The sequence below is a fragment of the Apodemus sylvaticus genome, chromosome 13 (assembly GCF_947179515.1).
Source record: "Apodemus sylvaticus chromosome 13, mApoSyl1.1, whole genome shotgun sequence".
NCBI lineage: Eukaryota > Metazoa > Chordata > Mammalia > Rodentia > Muridae > Apodemus > Apodemus sylvaticus.
Genome location: NC_067484.1, coordinates 30026740 through 30052676, shown reverse-complemented (window position 1 = coordinate 30052676; position 25937 = coordinate 30026740). Strand labels below are relative to the sequence as shown.

Here is a 25937-nt window from a genome sequence, read left to right as displayed (position 1 = left end):
AAACTGCCATCTTCCAGTACAAGAGAAACCTCTCCTGCACCTCGCTTTACCTGGCCTCCGCCGGCACTTCTGTTATTGTGAGGCAGGTGGGAAACAAGGGAGGGCAGGACAACCCTCCGACACTTGTAAGGGCCCAAAGTCTCAGCTCTACTTGCTTGAAAACTTGAGATCCTTCAGGCGAACTGGCCACTCTACAAGCCACGGAAGGACGTTTCTTCTCTGGTTTTAGATGCCACCTGGTCTCTGGCCACTTATTTCCCTTCCACAGGAGAGGCTCAAGTTGCATTACTACTACTATGTCAGGAGCCCCAAGTCTGCTAACAGTTCATTGACTACTAAATACCCATAGAACTAAGTAGGCCTTACAATTCCTAAGTTGTTCAATGTGGAATTGTCTCTTAGTAGGTTACTAAGAGCATCAAGCAGGGAGAGATGAGGTATAGTGTGGTCCTGCAGATGACCAGGCAGAGCAGATATGCTGGGGAGAGCCGAGGTACCTAGATGCTGTATCTCTGGTCCACTGCAAAGTGGCTTGGGCTGGAGCATACACTGTTATCAAGAATAGCTCCTACCTCCACTAGAAGATGACCCCAGTCATCATGACACTGGATTCTAAAGGACATTGTTGCCACATCAACAAGCACTAGGCAAGCTGGAATGTTTTTACAGGATAAAAATAAAATGGCCAGGCATGCTGGCTCACTCATGGAGTCGGATCCATGGCTCTTGCGAATCCCAGCATCCTCCAGGGATGTGATGTACTAACCTTCTGGCTAACATGGGTTCCTCCACTCACATGCACAAGCCACGTAGAAATGCTAAAAGCTGGAGAGACATTAAGAACACTGGCTGTTGTTCTTAAGACCCAGGGTCCATCATCAGCACCCACACCCAGCAGCTCACAACTTTATAACTGAAGTCTTAGGAGAGCTAATATTCTCTATCCTCAGGCATGCATGTAGTATAGACATATATTCAGGCACTATACTCACACACATAAAAAGATAAAAAAATGAGTCAATCTCTTAAAAAAAAAAAAAAAGACAAAATGGGAGGACTGCTGTAAGTTCAGGGCATAGTGACTTTGAGGCCAGCCTGGTCTGCACAGTAAATCTGATTTTTAAAAAACCAAAATTAGTTAGTACTTCAAAGCTCAAACAATGGCGTTTGAAGATGAGAGTCAATCTTCATTGTGCAATCTTTATACCCTCTCCTGACGACTGACAAGAGCAACAGTTCCCACACACACCTCCAGCACCACGCGGGACCCTGACCCACCATCCCCTCTTGAACTCAGATGGCTCAGGATGGCGTAGTCTAGACAGCACAATGTACACTGAGTCAGGAGCAGCCCAGGAAGAACCTGGCTGCTGCAGTTACCACAGCTGCTCTCCAAGAACGGCTCCTGGATCCAACAGTACTGGTTCGGGACATCGATCTGGAAGACTGCTGGTTTCTCTGTGGGAGCTGATGAGACCAGCAAGGTGAGATTTTTGAGGAATCCATCTCCAAGACAAAGAACACTCAATTTCTTGAAACATTTTGTTTTCTAAACACAAGCACAGCATGGCAACCCTTTATATGCTCAGGACAAAAGTATAATGTCCACCTTTTATTTCTGATGTAAAGAATCCATATTTACATAATACATTCATGTTTTTAAATATGTTACAGTTCTCTATAGAAAACCATTCCATTAAAACAGCAACAAGTGATCTGAATTCAAATTTGAAAATATTTGGTTGAATCAAAATATTCTTCTCAGGACTCCAACTGAATTTCACAGCACGTCTGCAGAGATGTCACAGGAGGAATGAAGATGGTGATGGGAGGAAAGTCTTCTCCCATGTGATAGGGTTCCACGGGACAGGGAACCTTGTTCCCTTGGCGGGTGGCACTCTCTCCTGTTCCAGCCACTGTCCATGAGGTCAAGGCTGAGGCAGTCTCCTTCTGCGCCCTGGGCAGTGGCCGATACCCTCAGCTGCAGTGGAGGCCATCCTCACAGCCTGGCTGCAGTGGAGGCCATCCTCACAGCCTGGCTGCAGTGGAGGCCATCCTCACAGCCTGGCTGCAGCAGCTGCCTCTGCACCAGGGCTCTTGTTCTGACGGCTGCTGCTCAAACTCAGACTGAGGCTCTGGAAGGACACAAGGAAGAAAGGGGCCTTCAGCCCTGGGCCTAGCTGACAACCTTCTCATTCAGGGGCTCCTCCTTCTCCTTCTTCTTCTCTTCCTTCTCCCGCTCCTTGTTCCAATCTTGAAGGCCTTCAGGAAGAGAAGTGTCCTCGTCTAAGCTGCCGGTGCCTTCCACAAATTCTTCATATGTGGATTTTTCTGTAAATGGTCTGGGACCCAGAAGTTTAACCATGTCGTTCTTGTCTAATACTTCTTTTTCTAACAGTAAGAGAGCAACCTGAAAGACAAGCAATTTCTACTAAGTTACTTAGCAAACTCTACTCAAAAGCTAAGATTTTTACTTAGAGAAGTGATTATAGAGCGCTTGCTGCTCTTGCAGAGGACCCGAGTTCAGTTCCCAGCCAACCACCATTTCACAGCTTTAGTTCCAAGGGGTCTAATCCCCACATCTGGTCACTGAAAGTACCAGACATGCACATTGTACATGCACATACATTCAGGCAAACACACACATCAGAAAACTTTGATATAAAAAATAAAAAGATAAAAAAAAAAGAACTTAAGATAATAGAACATGTCTCATAAATAGGGGCAGAAGTGCAATCTTGGCACAGGAATACAATTAAGGACTATGTGGCCGGAATAAAGAATACACATGCTTGCATGAGAATAAGTAAAGCACAGGCCACATGACACACACCATGCTTGCTCTTAGGAGGAAGAGTAGACTGTGCCACTGAGCGGCCATCACCTTGGGATGTTCCTCATCTGGAACCTACCTACCTTTCTTCCTTTCTTTCTTTTGGGTTTTTTGGATTTGGTTTTTTCGAGACAGGGTTTCTCTGTGTAGCTCTGGCTATTCTGGAACTCACTCTGTAGACCAGGTTGGCCTCAAACTCAGAAATCCACCTGCCTCTGCCTCCCAGAGTGCTGGGATTAAAGGCGTGCGCTATCACTGCCCGGCTAATCTGGAACCTTTATACAAGACCAAACTGAAGGCATTTCTTTTTATTATTTTTAAATGGAACACAGGGGAAACAAAAGCTTTAGGATCCCTTCTAAGGCTACCTCTGATTCTCAACCAGTTCACACACATGCACGTATACAGCAGTCCTGGGTAACACTGAAACCTCAGTCATAAACTGAGCACTTCCACAGCACTCACGGCCCCTCAGACTGGTCACATTCCAAGAGGTAATTACCCACAGCTATCGTGGACACAGCAGACTGAGGTGATTGGCAAAGTCTCTGCAGCTGATCAGAACTCTGCCTCTGCCACCCACTGACTGTTCCCTTATGCTATCACATGACCTCTCTCGGTGTCTGTCTCTGTAAAGTAGGGTAATGTCTCTAGGAACCTCAGGAAGTTGCAGGCTTGGCTGGTACTGTGTTAGCTAGTCCTCCTTATCTTGAAGAAGGATCTCAGACAACCTGCCTCCACAGGTGAGGCCATGAGCACAGCCCTCAGCCCCTCTCCTCGAAGCAGACTACTCCCTGGCTGGCTCAACTTTCTTCATTTGCTTCCTTTTCTCTGTTGGGTCGGAAAGTACTTCTAAAATCCAGTGTTTCGGGATCCTCATCTTATTCAACATATCTTCTTCCTAACAAACACTTTTTTTGCTACACACTGTAAGTACATATATCTAGGTAGGAGTGCAGTAAGTACAACCCTCCCCCCCCACTCACCTCCATCATGTCAGCACCCTCTATGCCAGCAGAGACAGTGACCTGATTCTGGCAGCTCTTCATTTCTAACTACTTGGTTCATGGGTATTCTAAACAGCTGTTTACAGCCTTTCCTCACCCATCTATCACGGGAACCACAATAGTTCCTACTTCTGCTCCCAAGGCACAGGGGTGACTCACCCCTATAATTCCAGTACTCAGGAGGCAGAGGCAGGGGAATCACAACAAGATCATTGCCAGTATAGTCTACAAAATGAGTTCCAGGCCAGCTAGGGTTACACAGCAAAATCCTGTCTCAAAAAATAAACAAGGCAGGCCAGGGTGGTGGTGGCACACACCTTTAATCACAGCACTTAGGAGGAAGAGGCAGGCCAATTTCTGAGAATTGAGAATTCGAGGCCATCCTGGTCTACAGAGTGGGTTCCAGGACAGCCAAGGTTATACAGAGAAACCCTGTCTCGGAAAAAACAAAAAAACCAAAAACCAACCAACCAAACAAACAAACAAACCAAGGCAGGCTAGAGAGATGGCTCAGCAGTTAAGAGCACTATCTGCTCTTCCAGAGGTCCTGAGTTCAAATCCCAGCAACCACATGTTGGCTCATAACCATCTGTAATTGGATCTTATGCCCTCTTCTGGTGTGTCTGAAGATATATATACTTATATACAATAAATAAATCAATCAAGAAAAAAAAAAACAAAAATACAAGGCTGGCAAGAAGGCTCCCAGCTAAAGACACCAGCTGACCAACCCTGATGACACCAATTAAACTCCTAGAACCCACAAAAGGTGAAGGAGAGAACCAACTCCCAATGCCACAGAATTATCCTTTGATTGACATTTGTGTACACAGACACACACAGACACACACACGCTGAGGCTCATATGCTGGCACCTACCTTCTCCACGTCAGCCTTTTTCTCTGTGAGAAGAGCCACAGTTCTTTTATAAGCTTCGTTGATGAGTATCCTCACTTCATCATCTATCATCCTTGCAGTGGCTTCACTGTAAGGTTTCTCTAACACCATGTCTCCCTGTCGTGGAAGGTCAAAGGAGATCTGCCCCACTTTCTCGTTCATGCCAAACTGAACAATCTGAAAAAGATCCAGGACTACTAGGTTTGACAGAGGACCTTCACCCTTAAAGGCTTCCCCGGGGGCTGGTGGAGTGAACATGGTGTCCACAGTGGAGAGCAGCAGTATGACTGAGGCTCATCTGGTAGTGCGTTCAGGAAGCAGTGGGCAAACTGCAACAGCTCTGAGGCCTACAGCTACTCTACTTGTGGAGGGAAGTTAAGAGCTAGAAGCTCTTGAGGTGAGCAAACTGAACAAGGTCTCCCTGTGAACACACAGTCACAACCTGAGAATGTGGGACACAGGATGATATCTGCATTTTTTTCACAAACTGTGTCCAGGGACAACATGGAGAGGCTGATGTAGGCAGCACTGTGTGAGGGAGAAGCCTCTGGACATAAAATCCAAACTGATTTGAAAAGAGAAGGACAAGGGCTGGAGTGGATAAGAACACTGCATGCTCTTCCAGAGGACTCAGGTTCGGCTCCCAGCACCTATGTGGAGGTTCTCTATCTGTGATCTAGTTCCCAGAGCGAGGAAGACAGGGGCTTCCCTACTTCACCAGGGTCTAGCCCTTCCCACTCCTGAGATCTGAACAGACATCAGGCGGAAGCCTTGTGAAGTTACTGTGAGAAAAAGAAATAAGATGCAGAATAATTTTTCCAAGCAGGATGGACACACAGGTCTGCAGCAGAGGAACTGTGACCTACTGTTCCAGAAATGAGGCCAGCAGGGGGAAGCAGAAAGGAAGCCATGAATCAAACACAAGACTACAAGGTGCCAGAAGGCAGGAAAAAATACACACAGGAGAAAAAATACTTTTTAAAAAGATTAGAAAGAAATAAGAGCAAATGATAAGGAATAATGTCTTAGGGGTAAATGTAACACTAAAAAAACCTAGTTAGAAAATGTTACTTTCAAATCAAGACATGGAGGACAGGCAAAGCTGTGTCAGTGGAGAGCAGTCCCGAAGGAGCCGCTCAGGTCAGCCCAGAGCAAACAGCCTTGCCGGCTGTGGAAGCCTGTGGCAGAAGCTCAAGAAAGCAGGCATAGCTACGGTCAGGAGAGGCTGCTGCGTGCAGAGTGACAAGGGACAGGTGCAGGAAGGCCCAAGGTCAAACTGCTGTGAGGACATGGAGCTCAGAAGTCAACTTCAGTGCATTTAGGGGAGCAGGGCTTTTAGGGGAGCAGAGCTTTTTGCGGCAGCTCACCATCATCCGACAGCAGCTCTAGGAGGTCCAGTGCCCTCCTCACCTCCAAGGGCACTAGGCAGGCGTGTGGTAATATGCATGCACACAGCCAGAACACTCATATGCCTCAAGTGACAGAAGAATTCTTTTTTAAAAATTAAAACTTTACAGCTGGACATTGTGGCACATGCTGAAACCATTCCGATTCAAGGTCACCTTCAGCTACTTAGCAAGTGAGAACTAGCCTGACCTAAGGAGATCCTATCTCAAAAAAATAAACATGCTGAAAAATAAACTTTAAACTACCTATAAGCATTACATGCAGGACCCTAAGGGAAAACTTTGAAGACTGGCACAATTTTTTCTTCTCTAAGTTATTAAAGTGGAATTTTTTGTTGTTGTAGTTTTTACGTGTGTATCTGTATGTGTCTTTACTCATGAGTTCAGGTGCCCCTTAGAGACCAAAAGGGGTCAGATCTGATCTGAAGTTATGGGCAGTTATAAGCTGCCCAACATGAGTTCTGGGACAAAAGCGTGGGTCTTCTGCAAAAAGAGTACAAACTATTAACAGCTGAGTCAAGTCTCTAGCTCTAACTGTGGATTCTTTTTTTTTTTTTCTTTCTTTTTTTTTTGGTTTTTCGAGACAGGGTTTCTCTGTGTAGCCCTGGCTGTCCTGGAACTCACTGTAGAGACCAGGCTGTCCTCGAATTCAGAAATCCGGCTGCCTCTGCCTCCCAAGTGCTGGGATTAAAGGCATGCGCCACCACTGCCTGGCCTAACAGTGGATTTAAGAAAGAATCTGCTGCAGAAATCTAACCCAGTGAAACACCTGTGTCATCTCAGTGACCCACAAAGGCTAACTGTCCAGGCAGGCAAGAAAGGGAGGCCAAAGCCCAGCTCCACAGACTCACCTGGGCATAGGCACTCTGGGTCACCTTCCTCAAGTCATCCTGGGCACCGGTTGTAATTCTTCCAAAGAAGATCTCCTCAGAGACACGGCCACCCAGAGTCATGCACATCCTGTCCAGCAGCTGCTCCTTTGTGTACAGATACTGCTCCTTGGGCAAGTACTGAGCATAGCCCAGCCCCTTACCCCGAGGGATGATGGACACCTGGTGAGCAGGAAGCACACACTGCCAATGCAGTCCTGAGCAGGGTCTGCAAGGACACTCACTGAAGAAAAGGCAGCTCAGAGCTGGGCTGCACACACTGCTGAGACCTAGACTGACCGACCAGGAGGGAAACTGCCTGACCTCAGAGTTCCAGAAAGCATTCTCTGCCCTTATGTAAAGGCAAACCAAAATCAGCCTTTAGTAACCGAGTCTTGATGACTGCTGGCTGGGGTCTCCCCTGGTAGACCACAGCACTGACTCAACTCTGGCACAACCACTTGTGTCTCAGACGACAAAGGGGCCAAGACGCTCAAGGGCTGCCACTGTCCTTCCAGATCACTGTTACAAAACTAGGTGAGTTCTGTTTTCTTTAGAAATTAACTGTATTGAAAGAGGAGTTCTCAAAGTGTTAACCACTCTTAAGTATAAAAAGAGAGTTTTATAAACAACTTCCGACCATATAAAGTGGGGGGGGGGGACACCATAGCCCCTAGCTGCCACACAGAGCCCCAAGCAAGCACATGTACACTTACAGACAAGTCTGCCCTTTCTAGAGTGGCTTGTGAGTGCCACCGCACAAAGTGTACTCTGGGTCTGGTTCCATTCCCTGCTTCTGATATTCATCCATATTGTTGTGTACACTGACAGCCTGTTTATAGCATGGCACTGATAAACACACCAGGTATCTATTCTTTGTTTTTTGAGACAAGGTCTCGTACTTCCCCAAGCTGGCCTTGAACTCATGGCACATTAATTGTACTGCTCCATCCTCCAAAGTGCTGGGATTACCAGCAAACAGAGCCATTTACCCTGTTAGCAGTGCACACAGCCTTTAAGTGACTCTGTATCTAGTTATGACTCCTTTGCAATTTCTTGGCTTGATGTCAGTTCTTATGTCCCATTCTATAGTCTATATGCAAATCCTGCCCACTGCTTTACTATATCAACTTTGAGACTTGTTTTTCCAGATATAGCTCCTTTGTCACACATATTTTCTGCAAATATTTTCAGAATGTGGCCTTTCCTCCCCTCCCCTTTAAAGGATCACGTTTTTGAAAAGGGAATCAGTATACAGCCCAGGCTGGCCTGAAACTCCTGATCTTCCTGCCTATACCTCCCAAGTGTACAACCATGTGCCTACCCCACCTTTGACATTTCTTTATGGCATTCTCTAAGTCATTTGTTTTCACTTGAGTCAGGCTGGGCTCACTGTGCACGCTGGTCACATGCTCTGCCTCTGAGTTACGTCCTCCAGTAGTGCTGGTTTTCTTTATGTAGCCCAGACTGTCCATAAATTTAAAATCCTCTTGTCTCTGCCTCTCAAATGCTGAGATTATAGGCATGTGATACCATGCCTGGACCTCAGTAATCGTTCTAAATTTCAATGAGGTCTCATTTATTAACTCTCCCTTTCTATTTATTGAATGATCCCCATGTATGTGTGGCTGTGTGCATATAAGACTATGTTCTCTTATTCCCCATCATGTGGCTCCTAGGATTGAACTCCAATTGTCAGGTTTGGTGGCAAGCACCCACTGAGCCATCCTGTCCACCCATTCACCAACTTTTTCTTTTTTCAGTTTATGCTTTTTGTGTTCGAAGAAAATGTCTACACACTTCTGTGAGAAGTTTTATCATTTTACATTTTAGCTTTTCTAATCTATTTATTTTCTGGCATATGATGTAAGGGTTAATGTTTATTTTTCATATGAACCCAGAGTTATCAGAATCACATGTTAAGAAGACAATCTTTCCATCTCTCTCTCCCTGTCTCCCTCTTGACTTTATGAAGATAGAGTCTCAAAAGGCCAGACTGACCTCTAAAGTTGAAGATGACCTTAAACTCCCTGGAAATCTTCCTGCTCTAGTGCTATTATTACACATATGCACCATCATTCCCATTTTTTTTCCAAGACAGGCTTTCTCTGTGTAGCCCTGGTTGTCCTGGAACTCACTCTGTAGACTAGGCTGGCCTCTAAGTCAGAAATCCACCTGCCTCTGCCTCTCAGAGTGCTGGGATTACAGGCGTGCACCACCAATCACTCCCAATTTCCACCTTGAGAACTGTCAGGAATGTGGCCTCTGCTGCCAGGTTCACCTGTCCCCTCACCAGTGCCACAGGCTTTATTGCAGCAGTGTACGGTCTGACCATCGAGCGGTGTTGTTCCCCCTCGCTGCTCCCACTGTTATAGCAGTGTCACCGGAAAACCCTAATTCAGTCTCACAGCAAAAAAGCCTCTGTGGGTGGAGAGTGTGGCTAAGATGTGGAGTGTCTGCCGAGCACGTGTGAGGTCCTAGGTTCTGCAAAAGAATGCTATAATCCTAACAGAGACTGCAAAGAGGCCACAGGTCAGTTTGGGAAGAAACAGCATATGACTCTATAAACAGAATGCACTTTTATTCTTATACATTAATTCAATGTATACGCCCTATGATATTTTCTTAAATTTTGTATTTTATGTGTTGAGAATCTATTGAAAATGCAATTGAAAATTTCTTTTCTTTTTTTGAGACAGGATTTCATTACGTAGTTGCAGCTGACCTAGAACTTGCTATGTATATCAGGCTGGCCTCAAATTAATAGAGATATACCTGCCTCTATATAAACATGATGGGATTAAAGGTATGAGCTACTATGCCTGGCTAAACCTTGCATTTTCTAAAAAAACAAAACAACAACAACAAAAAAAACAACAAGAAAAAAACAAAAAAACCCTTAAAATTAAACTAAAATGTATTTTCCAATTATTCATTAACAAATACAGAGATCCCACAGATCTTTGTATATTAGCCCCGGATTCTGCATCTCTCTTAACCCATTAATTCTAGTGGCTTCTATGAAGATTCCTCGGGTCTTTTATGTGTATGTGAATGTTACCCGCTCTGCGACTCCTCTTTTGGCTGACCCCCGGCGACCATCTTCTGGACATCACAGGGCAGCTGAGAGCTTCCGAGAGGGAGACCTCACTAGCCCCTGCTTGTGTTCTGGCCAGGATCTCTAGAGACTCATCATTCCATACACACTGTATCAGACAGCCGGATATGGTCAGTTCCTACTCAGATCCAGGTTTCAACTCTGTGCTATTTCTTGTTTCTCAAATTTTCCTGTTAAATTTCCAGTACTTTTGAAATTTGGAACTCTCTTCTCAGCCTCCTCAAGATGGCCAATAGCTTCAAGCACTGTGACTTAATTACAGAAGCCCCGCAAGCTACTGCAAAGCTGCCGACTAAGGGTCAGCTCCCCGCCTCTGCGCTGCCCCTGGCTACTTTCTGGTTGTGGCTTTCTGAACCAGGCATAGCAGCACAGGCCTCACTCAAGATCTGAGAGGCTGGAACAGAAGAGTGAAAATCCAAGGCCTGCCTTGGCTGCAGAGTGAGTTCAAGCACAACCTGAGAAGCTTAGTGAGACTCTACCTCAAAATTACAAGTGAAGGTGGTTGGGGTCGGGGCAGTTAGTAACACGCTTGCTGTGCAAGCATTAGGCCTGAGTTCATGGGCCTATAATCCTAGCACGAAGAGGGCAGAGACAGGAGGATCCCTGGGACTGGCTGCCGGCTAGTCTGGCCGCATTAGCGAGCTCCAGGTAAGTGAGACACTATGTTGATAATGTTGATAATGGCAATAAAAGTAACATAGAGGGCAACAGAGAAAGATACTCAACACTGACCTTTGGCTTCTACATTCAAGTGCACACATGAGTGGGTGTATGTGTGCACACACCTGAACACAAACATACACCACATATACTTCAAAAGTAAGGTAACATTTAAAAAGGGCTAGAGGTGTAGCTCAGTGGTATAGCTCAGCATGAATGAGGCCCAGGATGGCAAACAGAAAGTGTGCTGTCTAACTGTGTCTGCAGGAGTGTTAAGTACTTCCTTCAACCTTCATTAGTTTCTGCTACATCCCTCCAAAGCTACACTGTTGTTTCTTGAGTGGGTGTGCTCCCTGTTCAGTCACTGCTTCCATACTAAGCTGGCTTGCCTACTGAACAGGCTACGGCACCTTTAAGAGCGGGTCTGCATGCTCCAGATACCAGCCGGCAACTGCGTGGCCTGCTTCGTGGTAAGCCACCGTCTTCTTCTCCTCAGGCTGTAGAACTTGGGTTTTTTTCTCCAAGCCTAATAATAACAAAACCCCAAACCACTGTTTTAGTGACAATGACATTAAGTAATAGCAACGCAGTACTATACACCTCCTTACCTAAAACATAACAACTAGGCTGCCTAAACTTCCTGACCGAAATCAGACTAAGGGGTAATGTCTAAAATATATTTAACGGCAACAGAAATGTATTTCTTATCTCTGCCCCAAGCTCACTCTTAAGCTAGACACTTTTTTTGGGGGGGGGGAGAATCAACAGAAATATAAATATAATTCTGCATTTAGGTCCTATGAAACATGAAACTCATAGGAAAGACAGAAGTATGGAAGAGTCTTCTGCTTGGTTTTGTTATACAGAATTCTTAAGTCCTGGGACAACAGTGACTCTTGCTGTCTGTTGCCAGTGGAAGGCAGAGAACAGGAAAGAGCATGCTAGTGCAAGAGTGAAAGCCTACTCAAAGCAGGCCAGGCCGCCGCACAGGCCAGACAGTTTATGGGATGAAGGAGCTTGTCATGAAACACTCTAGGATCAGCCGGGCGTGGTGGTGCACGCCTGTCTGTAATCCCAGCACTTGGGAGGCAGAAGCAGGCGGATTTCTAAATTCGAGGCCAGCCTGGTCTACAGAGTGAGTTCCAGGTCAGCCAGGGCTACAAAGAGAAACCCTGTCTCGAAAAAACCGGAAAAAAAGAAAGAAACACACGAGGAAGGTCAGTTCCCATCCCACTCCAATGACCCTATAAGAGTTCAATACCAACTACAGGGCTCAAAGATCTGCAATTTCAGCTTTTCCTAGCCCACAGAGGCAGACTCCAAGCCTCATTTTTCCTTCATGGTCTATAACTGTAAACCCTAATACTGCACATTCTATGGTGGGCAAATCATCACCCCAAGTATTCTCCTTTGTTTAAAGTAATTCATCTGAAGTGGGGAGGGGGGACTAGGCTCTCAATGATAAAACCCAAGAAAAGTGCATTCCACAAAGCTACCAGGGTCAAATGTTACTAAGGATGAGTTAATGCACCTTCTGCTTCCTTAAGCATTTCTTTTTGGGATGCTGGAGATGGACCCAGAGCTGTGTGTGTGCTAATCAGGTACTCCACCATCATACTATAACTCCTAACCTTCTTGCTTATCTGAATTTACAACCTCCTCATAGTTCATCACGGGATTCCTCCCTGTCTCAGGCTGCCACATTATTACAAAGCATGAGACTCTGGTTCACAGAGGTAGCACTGTCAACAGGAAAACTTCTCCTACCTCAGAGTGGGAATGGTCGAGACTCAAGAAAGCAGGAGGCAAGTCTGGAGTTGGCATGGCAAGCCCCAAGGCTACATGGATATACTGCATGGATATACACATTTTATAGCTCTTGCCAAATCAGAGAAATCATGGACTGGAAATTCCTTTTATGAGCGTTTTTAAAAAAGAGACATGTTCTCACCTTTTAACCTAGACTGGGCTCAAATCTGAGAGTCTCCTCTCGCCTTCTGAGGGCTGGGATTATAGCCACATATCACCTATCACCTTGACTACCTACCACTGTCCTTTGTCCAGAGTGCTACTCAGCTGCCTTACCTCCAATCACACGCTCAATCGCTTGTTCGAAGTGCTTCTCATTAATGGCATCTGAAAGGTGTCTTGCAGCAATCAAGGCAGCTTCATTGCAGACATTGGCAACATCAGCGCCTACAAAATGAACACACAGTCATGCTCAAACTGACCAGCCACACACAGACCTTACCCATCAGGAGACTGAGAGGGGTTTAGCTGAAATACAATTCCCGGTGTTGGTTAAAAAAAACCAACACACACACACACACACACACACACACAAAACAAAACGCTAAGCTAGTCTAGTATTAAGTACAACCTATACCATCTTGGCCCTGTGAGCTAAAATGAGAGGGTCAGTGGTAAACAGGTAACTTTAGAAAACTATTTTCCTTAATAGGTAACATGGTTTGTGTATTAGCAAACTATGATAGCATTTTTAAGTTTTTATGTGTCTGAGTGTTTTGCCTACATGTCTGTCTGTCTGTCTGTGCATCAACTGCATGCAGTGTCAACAGAGACCAGAAGAGGGCGCTAGATCACCTGGAGCTGGAGTTACAGATTGTTGTTAGCTGTGTGGGTGCTGGGAATAGAACCTGAGTCCTCTGGAAGGTCAGCCAGTGCCCCCCCTTTTAAAGATTTATTTATGAAATTTATGAATATGAGTGCTCTATTGCATGTGTGCTTTCATGACAGAAGAGGGCATCAGATCCCATTACAGATGGTTGTGAGCCACCATGTGGTTGTTGGGAATTGAACTCAGGACCTCTGGAAGAGCAGTCAGTGCTCTTAATCACTGAGCCATTCATTTCTCCAGGCCACAGCCAGTACTCTTGACTGCTGAGCTTTCTCTCCAGCCCAATGACAATATTTTTTAAATTCCTACTTCATTAATTTTCTTAGTTTCACTCATCTTTGCTGGGAAAACAATTTACAGAAATGTTAGACGACATGTTTATATAACACATAATAAACATACATTAAAATAATCTGTTTGGCTAACAAACTAAATTTATATAATATGAAGCTTGTCAAATGTTTGTTTTGCCAACAATGGCTTTATGTGGATTTTTCAGATTAAGTATGAGTTAACACAAGTAAGCTACAATATGTGCTAAATAAGTAAGTTTTAAACAGTATAGTAGTTCTGGGTAAGGTGACCCACAGAAACTGCCCCTGAAGGAGAAAAATCTCATGATAAGAAAAATGGGATTTACTAAAAAGATACAAGGACAGCTTCACAAAGTCACAAAGGTCCTGACATCGGAGCCGAGATGCAGAGCACAGAAGTGTGATGTGGGAGAACCCAGGCCATGAAGAACACTGCTCCAGCTCTGCAGCTCTGTCGAGATGACAGAAGCAGAAGCCTTGCCCAGAAGGCAGCACTGTGAAGAGATGGGCACTGCTGCCACAGAACAAGTGCAGGCCTCACAAGCATCTATTTTGGTGGCAAACTGATGAGACAGTCCTTTCAGCAAAGGAGAAGAACGCTAGTCCATATAACTTGGAATAGTCAAGTGCTATCTTGGAAGGAACCTAGTTTTTAAATGTGTGCTTCCCCAGTGGTCTGTGAACGCAGAACAATAACTAGTCAGGACTTGAATTAACCTGCCACAGTCCCAGGGTGAGCCACAGCTCTGAAGACACCTGTAGTGAATGAGAGGACCCAGGAGCTGACAATCAAACAGAACCCAGTGCAGGCAGCAGTGCAGGTTGAGAGAGCTCTGTCTGCAGCAGGAGCACACAGGGGCAGGCAGGCACCCCACCCTCGGTGGCGGGAAGAAGACATCACTTACTGAGCATAAGTGGAGTCTGAGAACACTGGACCTGCAGATCAAACCCTGGAACCATTTACCAACTGCTTTCTGCAGTAGAGGTCAAGCACACCGGGCAGCATCCAATGGCCACATGACACCCACAGCTCCACTACTCCAGCAAGAGGATGAGCACACAGGGGACTGTGAAAATGTGAACACAGGTCTCGTGCCTGTACAGATTCCTTCCCCAACCCTCAATACCCTTGAGAAGCCCCCAGCCTGCAACTAGACCCTGAAGAACCCCAGTGGATGTAGTTCACAGGTCTGTGAAGTGGGGTAGAATCAACACAGCCGTCAGCTGGCAAAGTTAAGCACAGATAGCAGAGGCCCTAGAGCACAAAAAGGGAAGTTGTATGAACCAACACTTTCTTTTTTTAAATTTTTGTTTTTTTGTTTTTTCAAGACAGGGTTTCTCTGTGTAGCTCTGGCCGTCCTGGAATGTAAACTAGGTTGGCCTCGAACTCAGAAATCCACCTGCCTCTGCCTCCCAAGTGCTGGGATTACAGGCGTGCGCCACCGCGCCTGGCGAACCAACACTTTCTTAAAACATGCCCAACACCTACAGTAAGTCACTGGAAAGAGCCCACAAGTTCAAGCAACTGAACCCGTCCCCGGTGCACATAACTAAAACTTACCAATTTCTGCAGACTCAGAAACTACTACAAATTTTATTTTTCCTGAAACGTGACTGTTCACTCTCAGGGCCAATCAAGATGGCTCAGTAAAGTGCTTCCAGTGCATCCTGATGACCTGAGTTCAAGCCCCAAAACACAGGTAAAGGAAGGAGAAAGTGACTTGAAGATGCTGTCCTCTGTCACACACGTGGGTCACAGCACACATGTGCCTCCCTTACCCCACAAACACGCACATGGGAATAAAAAAGAACAGTTACTGTTTATCTTTATGTAGCCCAGGATAACCCTTAACTCTCAATCTTCCTACCTACACACACACACACACACACACACACACACACACACACACACCTGCCCCCAGAGCTGGGATTATGGGAGTGTGCCACCACCACACCTGTTTCATGTGGAGCTAGAGATCAAACCCAGAGTGACTAAGCTGTATCTCCTGCCTAGAAGAATTTTCACTTTACTGTTCTTAAGAAAACTTTTACATCTCATTTACCTTCACACTTCCATGGAATTTTGTGTGATTTTTCTTCACTAAGCAATACTTAACTTTTATTCTTATGTTTTGATACCATAGTACACCCTTTTCTTTCTACTATATTTTTAGTAGTATTTCTTAGATTTTAATTTTTAAAAAATGTATAGAAATGCTTGCCTACAGATGTGTCTGTGCACCATACGTGTGCCTGGTGCCCAAGGAGGCCAACACTTTGGAACAGACCTAGGGGCACGTGCGAGCCTCCGTGTGGAAGCTAGGAACCAAACCACTACACAGCAGAACCATCTCTCCAGTCCCTCTTTAGTAATACTGTTTTGATTTAATCATTGTGTGTACGCACTGGTAAAACTTTTGTTTTTTCTTTCCCTTCTTAAATTTATCTAATTTTGCTTTTGAACTTTCTCTATACTTGATCTTACTCAAAAGGCCAAACCACGATTATTTTCGACTTTTCCTATCCCTCTCTCTCTGTCTTCCCTCCTATTTCTCCTTTTATTAACCATGCTTATATACAACTGTTTCCCTTTTCCTGTCTCTTTTCTCTTATTCAGTTTTCTTAAATAATCTTTTTGTTTGGTTAGGGTTTTTGTTTTGTTTTTTCAAGACAGGGTTTCTCTGTGTAGCCCCAGCTGTACTAGAGCTCACTCTGTAGACCAAGCTGTCCTCAAACTCACAGATATCCACCAGCCTCTGCCTCTCAAGTACATAGATTAAAGGCGTGCACCACCACACCCAGAAATAACCTTAGATAATTTTTACCTTCAGAGTGAGTCCACATTACTTTTGCCATTTCCTGTTTTAGGGCCACTGGGTGCTACAGGAGTGGATGTGTATCTTCCTTGTGTGGTCTGAAATTACTACTCTTACTGAAGTTTGTTGTTTCCTTTCTGAGTAGCAGTACAAGAGAAGGTTGCTCAATAAGACACTCAAGACACAGTGGTGGTGGCACACACCTTTAATCCCATCATCTGGGAGACAGAGTTCCAGGGCAGCCTGGTCTGTAGACTGAATTCCAGAATAGACCCAGCTACAGAGAAACCCTTTCTTGAAAAACAAAACACACACACATAAAAGCAGAGGTGTTGACCACAACACAGAACACAGGTACAACCTACAAACAAGCACAGGACATGAAGAAGCCAGCAACACAACTCTCTCCCACAGGGCCGACCTCCTCAGACATTTGATTCAAGGACAATGAAAGAGAGAAAAGGCTGCAGAGTAAGTTGGAAAGCTTAATGATAAAAATGACCAAATGCATTCAATGTAGGATCTGGAAAGGGATTTCAACAATATGAAGGTTAAGTCAGGCAAATAGATGAGAAAATCAGCAACACGGTAGATAAATTCAGCAAGGAAACTAAGGTTTTGAAATAATTAAATACATTCTAGAATGGAAAAACTTAATGAATTAAATAAAAATTAAAGTAGAAGGTCTTTCAAGGCAAACACTGGAGTAACATCAGAGATAAACCAAGAAAACCCAGAAAAAATGAATAAGTAACTGCAAACCAAGATTGTTACATCAAACAATGGTATTTTTTAAATCAACTAAAAAAAAAAATGACATTTCAAGATGAGCATAAAATAATGCAGTTTCTGATGATCAAGCCAACACCACAGAAAATACTTAGAGAAAGACTATTCACAGAGGAGAAAAGTCTCAATCATATGAGCACAGAAAAATTAAATATCAGGAGAGGACAGATGAACCAAAGAGCTCAGAAGACATTCATTCCATCCAAACACAAATAATAAACAAAACTCCAACCAATCAAAAAAACTTACATTAGTAAGTATCTTATAAATATAAATGGATTAAGTTCACCAGTAAAGTGACCCATGCTGATTAGAGTAAAAACAAGATCGAACTATATTGTGTCAGCAAAACCACTTCACTGGCAAAGATTCCAATAGAATAAACCAAAGGATCAAAGTCAATATATCAAACAAACAGTATATCTGATAGTAATTTTTTTAGATTTATTTATTGTAATGTAATTTAAAATTTTTACTTATTTGTTTTCATGTGTGTAGGTGTCTTGTTTGCATGCATGTCTACTCACCCCACGTGTGCCTGGAGGCTACGAAGGCCATAAGAGGGCCTCGGATTACTAAGACTAAAGTTACAGACAATGGTGAGCTGCCAGATAGGTGTGAGGAATAGAACCTGGGTCCTTTGGACACGGCTCTGAACTGCTGAGTTTCCTCTCCAATGTATGAATGTTTTGTCGACGTGTATGTATTCTACTAGATAGAAGCACTAGTGGGCTTACGCTCAGACAGACCACTGGTTCAGTAATAGTGGGTGAGTTCAATAGCCCACCCCCCCCTTTAGATAGATCATCCAAACTAAACAAACTTCAGAATTAAACTATACCACAGATCAAATAGACTGAACAAACCATCTTTAGAATTTGTCATCCAACAAATATAGAGCACACAAATCAAGAGGAATCAAAATGATTTCTCATATCCTATCAGATCACTAGGAAATAAAACTAGAAATCCACAGCAAAACAAAATACAGAAACAATACAATAAACTGTTGAACAAGTCCACACCTCAGTGAGAACAATCTACACCCCTGGCATCACTACAACAAAAAGACAACTAAATTAAGTGTGGCGGCTCTTGCTTGTAATCTCAACACTGGGGAGGCCTGAGCCAAGGGGACCACTACAAATTCAAGGCCAGCCCAGACTACTTAGAAACTTGCAGAGCAGCTAGGTTTTGTTGTAAGATCTTGTCTCAAAAAGAGGGGGAAGAAGACAGGAGAGAGCCAGAGAGGATTGCAGGTGCTGCCTAAAAATGTGAGAAATTGACAGATATTCATCTCCTAATGGTGGGAAGTTAAAATGATAAAACCACTTAAGAAAATTAGCCTGATTATTTTCTCAGAAAGCCAAATACATACTCAACATGGGACCAAGCAACTCTAGGAGAAATGAATATACCTGAACAAAAATCTGTAGGTGACTTTTGCGAGTGTTCTTCATAACAATTACAAAGTGGAAACCACTCAAATGCTATCAATGAAGAACAGACAAGTGAGATGGGCATGCCTGTGCACCAGATAGTGAATAACCACAAAAACAAACACTGACACCTGGACCCTTCTCAAATAGCATTCTAAGCATAAGCCAGACAATGTGTTGCATATTCCAATTATATGAAAAGTCCAGGTAAGAAAACCCACAAAGGCTGAAAGTAGATTTCTGTTGTCCAGGGCTGCAGGTGGAAGGAAGGGCTGCAGATAGATTCCTCTTGGGGCGATACAATGTTTCAAAGTGAAATTATAGTGCTGGCTGCACTACAATGTCAATACACTAAATCCTACATTTACACACTGTACTAGTAAGCATTACAGCATGCTGTGTTTACCAATAACTGTCAAAAGACACTTGGGAGCAGATCCTAAAAAAATGTATAGGTAAAGTGATGTCTATATCTATCAGGAGCTGATCACAATCCACTATGGAGGTAGAGGATGGGGTCCAAATATAAAGTGCCTAGATGGGAATTGCTACCTGCTCACTCCCGAAACTGGTAAAGTAAGTGCTCAGTGTTCAATTTATTGCATCCTCTAATTATATGCATATCTGAGTTTCCCATAATCAAAATGCAAAAACAAGAGATGGGGGACCCAAGTGAAAGGAATCACTGTGACCTCACCCTTGCCAGTGACTGAAATATGCTTTGAGAACAGCAGCAATTCCCACTCACCTGAAAACCCTGGAGTTAAGGATGCCAGTTTTCTGGCCAATTTATCTTTTTCCAAGGCACTGTCTAGTTTCAGTGGTCGAAGGTGAACTTTGAAGATTGAGGCTCGTCCTTTTATGTCTGGGGGTCCTTCAGAAATTATTTTTAAGGGGGGAAAAAAAGGTCACAGTGAGACACATCTCTACCACAAAAGTTATTGACTGAACCCAGAGAGTACCATCTCACCAATAAAGATCTGCCTGTCAAAGCGGCCCGGCCTCAGTAAAGCTGGGTCCAGGATGTCCGGTCGGTTTGTGCCTGCCAGGATGACCACATTGGTGGTTGTGTTGAAGCCTAAAGAGGAGTGATGAAAATAGAGTCAGAACTAATAGTGTAGGGCCAAAAACAGACAGGCAGCAGTGCGAGGGGCTCACAGATCACAGCCATATTGGCAGTAGACATTGTTTTCTGTTATCACCTACAACTTTTTAAAATTTCATGTGTACAGGTGCTTTGTCTGCATGTGGAGGCCTGAAGAGGCCTCAGACCCCTGGGACTTGAGTTAGATTATAGCAAGCTGTCCTGTGAGTGCAGAGAATCAAACCCAGATCCTCTGGAAGAGCAGTTGGTGCTCTGAACTGCCCAGCTGTCTCTCCAGAGTCATGTTTAGCACTTTTTAAGCAAAAAACTTGAATTTCTCACTAGTCACCTTGTTCTTAGACATAATAACTACATATTAAAGTTTTTGCCAATATTTATTGTCTTTCCAGGAATAACTATTTTAGCGAAAACACAAGTTTACCTATACATGAGATACAGTATGGCCCTTCAGCATGAGGGACAGTGTGTGGTTATCAGGTCAGGGAGGGTGGACATCCGTCACTCAGACACTCAGACTTGTGCTGGGAACAATGGGAACCCTCTCCTGGCTATTCTGAAATGTAAACAACTGTCAGCTGCCGGGCCGGCTATTCTTAGCTGTGAGCTTAACTACATCTGAATCTAACAAAAGTCCATGCTCAGTTACATCACTGGAGGTGTAAAGACCCACTTTAATCCTGACTTTCTGAGGTGGGAAGATGCACCTTTAATCTGGACTACACCTTTACTGGTAGTCCATACGGCAAGCCCATCCTCCGCTGGCATTAGCCTGTCTTCAGGACTGTGGCACAGCCAAGGCACCCAGCCTCATGTTCATACTAATGAACTGCATATACATGCGTGTTCTCTCTGTGTCCCTCCCCCAGTTCTGCTCCTCTAGAGAGCCGCTTCCTGCAGTGGTACACACTAGGGGTACTGGCTCCTCCACAGGTACTTTAATACCCACTACCCAGCCTCTCTCTAGCACTTTCCTCCACATGGCACAGTTTTAAAAATAACTTTTCTTATTTTTAAACCATTTTTCCTTTTAAAGACATATAAAGTGGGTGGGGCTGGAAAGGGGAGCTACAATCGGGATGTAAAGTGAGCAAGTGAGCGAACGAACGAACGGGAAAAAGAATATTCAGGACAAGAAACCCAGTTTGACTGGTCAAAAACTGGCTAAAGAATAGTGATGATAATAAGAATTCATACTGTTGTGAATCAGCTAACCAATCAATCTATCAGTCAATAAATAAACAAGTAAAAGAAAAAGACACATAGAGGCCACTCTGTATTCCAGAATGGTCTAGACCTTACCATGTGGACCAAACTTGTGGTGAGCCTCCCACCACAGAACTTGAGTTCTGCCTCCCGAGTGCTATGCCCCATGCCCAGCATACTTCTTTCGTTTTCAGATTTTTATTATTTTTACAACATGTGTGTATCCACATGTAAGTCGGAATGCCTTTAGCGTGCAGAAGCTATAGTTACAGGTGCTTGTGAGCTGCCCAAGTTACATACAGTTCTAAGCCAAACAACTTAGGTTGCTGGAAACAAAACAGGCCCTTGGTAAAAGCTGTACATGCTCGTAACCATTAAGCCGTCTGTCTCTCCCACCATTAAATGGCTCAGTTTTATTAGCTGTTCTCAAACGCTGACACCCTTCCTCCAACCTTGCACCGCAGGACACAGGCACTAAAGCATGCCTGGGCTAGTTCCCCAACATTGCACTCTGACTCGAACTCATGAGCTTGGAGGGTAAACTGACTGCCAGAGGATGGGTGAGGTCTTCACCATCACACACTAACACTGTGTCTGCCTTCCTCCCCTAAGCCAGAGTGATGGCCTGGTACTCTGCCTTCCCTTTCTGTAAACAGAGGCAAGCGGTCACACACCTGCCAGCATGAGGCCTCGGCCCTAGAAATTGTGTCCTTAACTGACAAAGGCTGCCCAGCATGGGAAGACTGCTACTTTCTGGGTTAAGGAATACAGGTAGCTCTTAGGATTTTTTACCTCAAAGACAGGGTGAAAGTGGTGCACAACTGGTTGAAGCTGTACTTCAAATTTTGAATCTGCTTCTTTCCCAGGACCAGCACCGTGGGGCTTGATCCTTTCTAGCTATGCAGGGTGGCAGCAAGGAAGGAGCTGCAGCTTCCAGTTAGCCACAGCATCCTTAAGAGACACACTGCAGAGTGCTGTGAGGCTCAATACAGGACAGGTTCTGTGTACCAGAGATACTCACTGTATTTAGGACTTAGGGCACTTTCAACTTAAAGGCAAACCCACAAAAATTTGCCAAATTCACACTTTACTGTGCTTGAGTTTTCACAATGTTTCAGAACCATATTTAATTTTGGAATGAGACTGACATTAGCTCTTGATTGATGATTATTTCACTAGTTTTCTTAGTCAGCATCATCTCATCACCAATGTTGAGGTGGAATGCTAGCTAAGCTACTGATACAAAATCACATTAGATGCATGGAGGCATGTGCATCAGGTGTGTGCCTGTGGAGACCAGAGGGGAGGTGGATCCCTGGGAACTGGACTTACAGACGGCTGTAAGCCCGAGCATTTGTACATTGCTCTGGGAATCAGAGCCAGGTCCCCAGGAGGAGCAGCTGAGCCGTCAGACTAATCTCTAAGGATTGAATGTTCTTTTACTCTTTAAAGTTTGTGTCACAGTAAAAACTCTCCCTCACAGATTTGAGACACTAGAAGTTGTTGAGTCTGACACAGCTGCCGACTGCTCACCATCCATCTCCACGAGCAGCTGATTGAGGGTGTTCTCCTGCTCACTCTGTCCTCCGAAGTTGCCTCTACCACGCTTCCTCCCCACAGCATCGATCTCATCAATGAAGAGGATACAAGGCGCATTTTTCCGAGCAAGGGCAAATAAGTCTCGGACCTTGGCAGAAAGAAATCTGAGTTACTTCGCTGAGTCAATGTTACTAGTTTAGCAAAGCTAACTGCAAAATAGGGCATGGTATCACACTCCTGTCCTTGTAGCACTCAGGAGGCTGGGTGAGGAGGACTGCAAAAGGGAGGGCAGCCTGGGCTACACTGTAAAACTCTGCTCCCTCCCTAAAGACCACTGAACCCTAATCTGTGATTCACAGTTACATCTGGGTATTTTTTCAGTTATAAGTAGTAAAGTTGGTGAGATGATCGGTGGGTAAAGGTGCCTGCCACTGAGCTGCAGACCTCCGAGCTTGACCCCCTGGACCCACCAGTGCAAAGAGAGAACTGACTTCCTGGACACACTTGCCTATACATAAAAATAAATGAAGACATAATTTAAAAAACTTTAAGGAACAACGGAGTGGGAAATGATAATGCTAAGCAGCTGTTGTAAGGTGGGTCAATATCATTTCTGTAATCCATCAATTACTGTGCTGACTGTATCGACTGCTTTTATGATATGACAAGTCAGTACACTGCCCTACAGACACACTGTAGCTGACCTGTACTCTTACCCTGAGCTGGTAAGTTAGCTTCTCCCAGGCTCACACTTCATGGCCAGGGCAACTATTAACAACCAAGGACTCTTAACAGGCCTCGCACAGGGCTCAATCTCCATACCCACCAGCTGACCAACAGAACTGGCAATGAGGTTCTCACCCACAACTCACAGCAGCTGCTCCTCTTAAGGCCATAACTTGGGAACACAGAAAAGGAAACAGCCCTGGGCCTCACCATAAAGCCTCTTCATGTATGTGCACACACATACCTACATGCACATACTAACAAGAAAATGCAGATATGCCACACATACACACAAACATGAATGGCTGATATACAGGTGAAACATATTCAATATCAGGGAAACTCAAACCAAAGGCAAAGTGCGATGCCTTATTACACTAAGATGGCTATAACTAAAACCTCAGAATGTGGGGGCTGGAGAGACAGCTTGGCAGTTAAGAGCTGGCTGCTCCCAGCACCTGGTAACTCACAACCTTCTATGGAAGCTGATGCCCTCTTCTGGTCTACAAATGCAATTGAACATTGATCTACATAAAATAAATAAACTTTTAAAAAGGTCAGCACGTGTCAGTGACGAGTGTTCAGGGTAGGTGGAACTGTAAACTGGCACAGACATTTTGGGAAAATCTGTGGTAACCGAGTTATGCTGAGTAAGAAAAGCCAGGCAGGCATGAAAGACCACACACCAAACACAGCAAGCAGTGCGGGCTGGGGCCTAAGCTACTCCACAAGTGAGTGAGTCACATCACCTGAACTCAGAAATTCAAGACCAACCTAAGCAGCACTACAAGATCCCATCTCAAAAACCAAACACACAGACAAAACACGGAGCCGGAGAGATGGCTCAGTAGTTAAGAGCATTTGCTGCTCTTCTAGAGGAGGACCTGGGATCAATCCTCAGCCCCACACGTTAGCTAACGGCTGTCTACATAGAACTGCAGTTGTTGGGGAGCCGACACTCTCTGCTGTCCCTGTGGCCACACTGCATACACGTTCAGGAAACATACCCATACACATAAAATAAAAGTAAAAATTCTTCTTCTTTTTTTTTTAAAGATTTATTGATTTATTTTATGTATGTGCATACACTGTCGCTTTCATCAGACACCCCAGAAGAAGACATCAGATTCCATCAGATGGTTGTGAGCCACCATGTGGTTGCTGGGATTTGAACTCAGGACCTTCAGAAGAGCAGTCAGTGCTCTTAACCCCTGAGCCATCTCTCCAGCCTGTAAAAATTCTTCTAAAACAAGGAGCCAGAGAGATGCCTCCAAGGTTAAGAGCTCTGGCTCCTCTTCCAGAGGACCCAGGTTCAATTCCCAGCAGCTCACATAGAGTTTACCTTAGACCTGAGACAATTCCTCCCCCTCCTCTGTAACTCCAGCTCAAAGGGATCTGATATAGACATATATTGAGGCAAAACAGCAAAGCACATAAAAAGCTCAAAACAGAATAGATCACACATTATATAATTCCATTGTTTGAAGTTTCTGAAAACAGGAAATCTATAGATGTAAATCTCTGCTTAGGGCTGGGAGTTAGAGAGATTACTGAAGGATCTGGCGATTTTCTTAACATGACTAAAATATGTTACCTGTTCTAACAGTTGCAAAGATCTAATATTTAACTGTACACTCTAAGACAGTATATCAATTATTCATTATGCCTCAAGAGCAATTACACACAAAGTAAAGACATTTACTGAAATCTATTAATTAGGATTATCTTAAGAATGGACTGCAGTAAAGGCTGGGCTGGGGGAGGGAGAGAGGAGTTACATGGCCCTGCTACTGTAGGCTTAGAAGGCGAAATGAGGACATTCCCAGTGCGGAGGGGGGAGGGGCCCTCTGGGGATTCAGAGACAGGGTCGTCCTCACCAGTCACCCAGGAGCAACGGGTTGGAGTAAAGGAGTTCCATCATTAGAGCAGAACAAGACTTACTCTGGCTGGACCAACCCCGACAAACATCTCCAGAAACTCAGATCCGCTGACAGTGATAAAGGGGACATTGGCTTCTCCAGCTGTGGCCTTAGCTAGCAGTGTCTTCCCAGTACCTGGGGGACCGGTGAGAATGGCACCCTTCAGACAAGGAAAGGAAAGATCACATCTAATCAGAATTTTGAAAACATATACTGTACAGTCATATAATTCCAAAGGATACCTCTGTTTCTAAATCCTGATAAATGAAATACTTATAGCAGAATATATTTACAGAATAAAGTTAAGAAAGGACATTTTGTTAGAGACAATTCTATTTCTAAATATGGGAACAATATGTTGTGAAATATCAGCTACTTCCCTTATACAGACCTTCAGTGCTGAGCCGTGAGGAAGCTCAGTGTAGACTTGGCTAGCATGTACAAAGCATCCTAAACACTCTAAGCTTTGGGGGTTGCTTGGATTTTTTTATGGTTGGGTTTTGTGGTTGTGGCTGTTTTAGTGTATTGTTTTGTTTTGTTTTAAAGATTTATTTATTTATTTTATGTAGGTACACTGTATCTGTCACTCCAGAAGAGGGAGGCAGAAGTGGTTTCTGGGATTTGAACTCAGGACCTTCGGAAGAGCAGTCAGTGCTCCT

General features: G+C 44.4%; 1 protein-coding gene across 1 annotated transcript in view; it reads right to left on the bottom strand.

Annotated features, from left to right (window-relative positions):
* Window positions 1-1599: 1599 nt before the first annotated feature.
* Afg3l2 (AFG3 like matrix AAA peptidase subunit 2) overlaps window positions 1600-25937 on the bottom strand; it is a 48338-nt gene continuing 24000 nt past the window's right edge. The window contains exons 9-17 of the mRNA XM_052201338.1: window positions 25301-25438; window positions 22628-22781; window positions 19757-19864; window positions 19535-19660; window positions 12876-12986; window positions 11201-11316; window positions 6995-7195; window positions 4720-4914; window positions 1600-2410 (exon numbers count right to left, since the gene is read on the bottom strand). Coding sequence (XP_052057298.1) covers window positions 2177-2410; window positions 4720-4914; window positions 6995-7195; window positions 11201-11316; window positions 12876-12986; window positions 19535-19660; window positions 19757-19864; window positions 22628-22781; window positions 25301-25438 — 1383 coding nt within the window. The 3' untranslated portion in view covers window positions 1600-2176. The remainder of the gene's footprint in view (window positions 2411-4719; window positions 4915-6994; window positions 7196-11200; window positions 11317-12875; window positions 12987-19534; window positions 19661-19756; window positions 19865-22627; window positions 22782-25300; window positions 25439-25937) is intronic.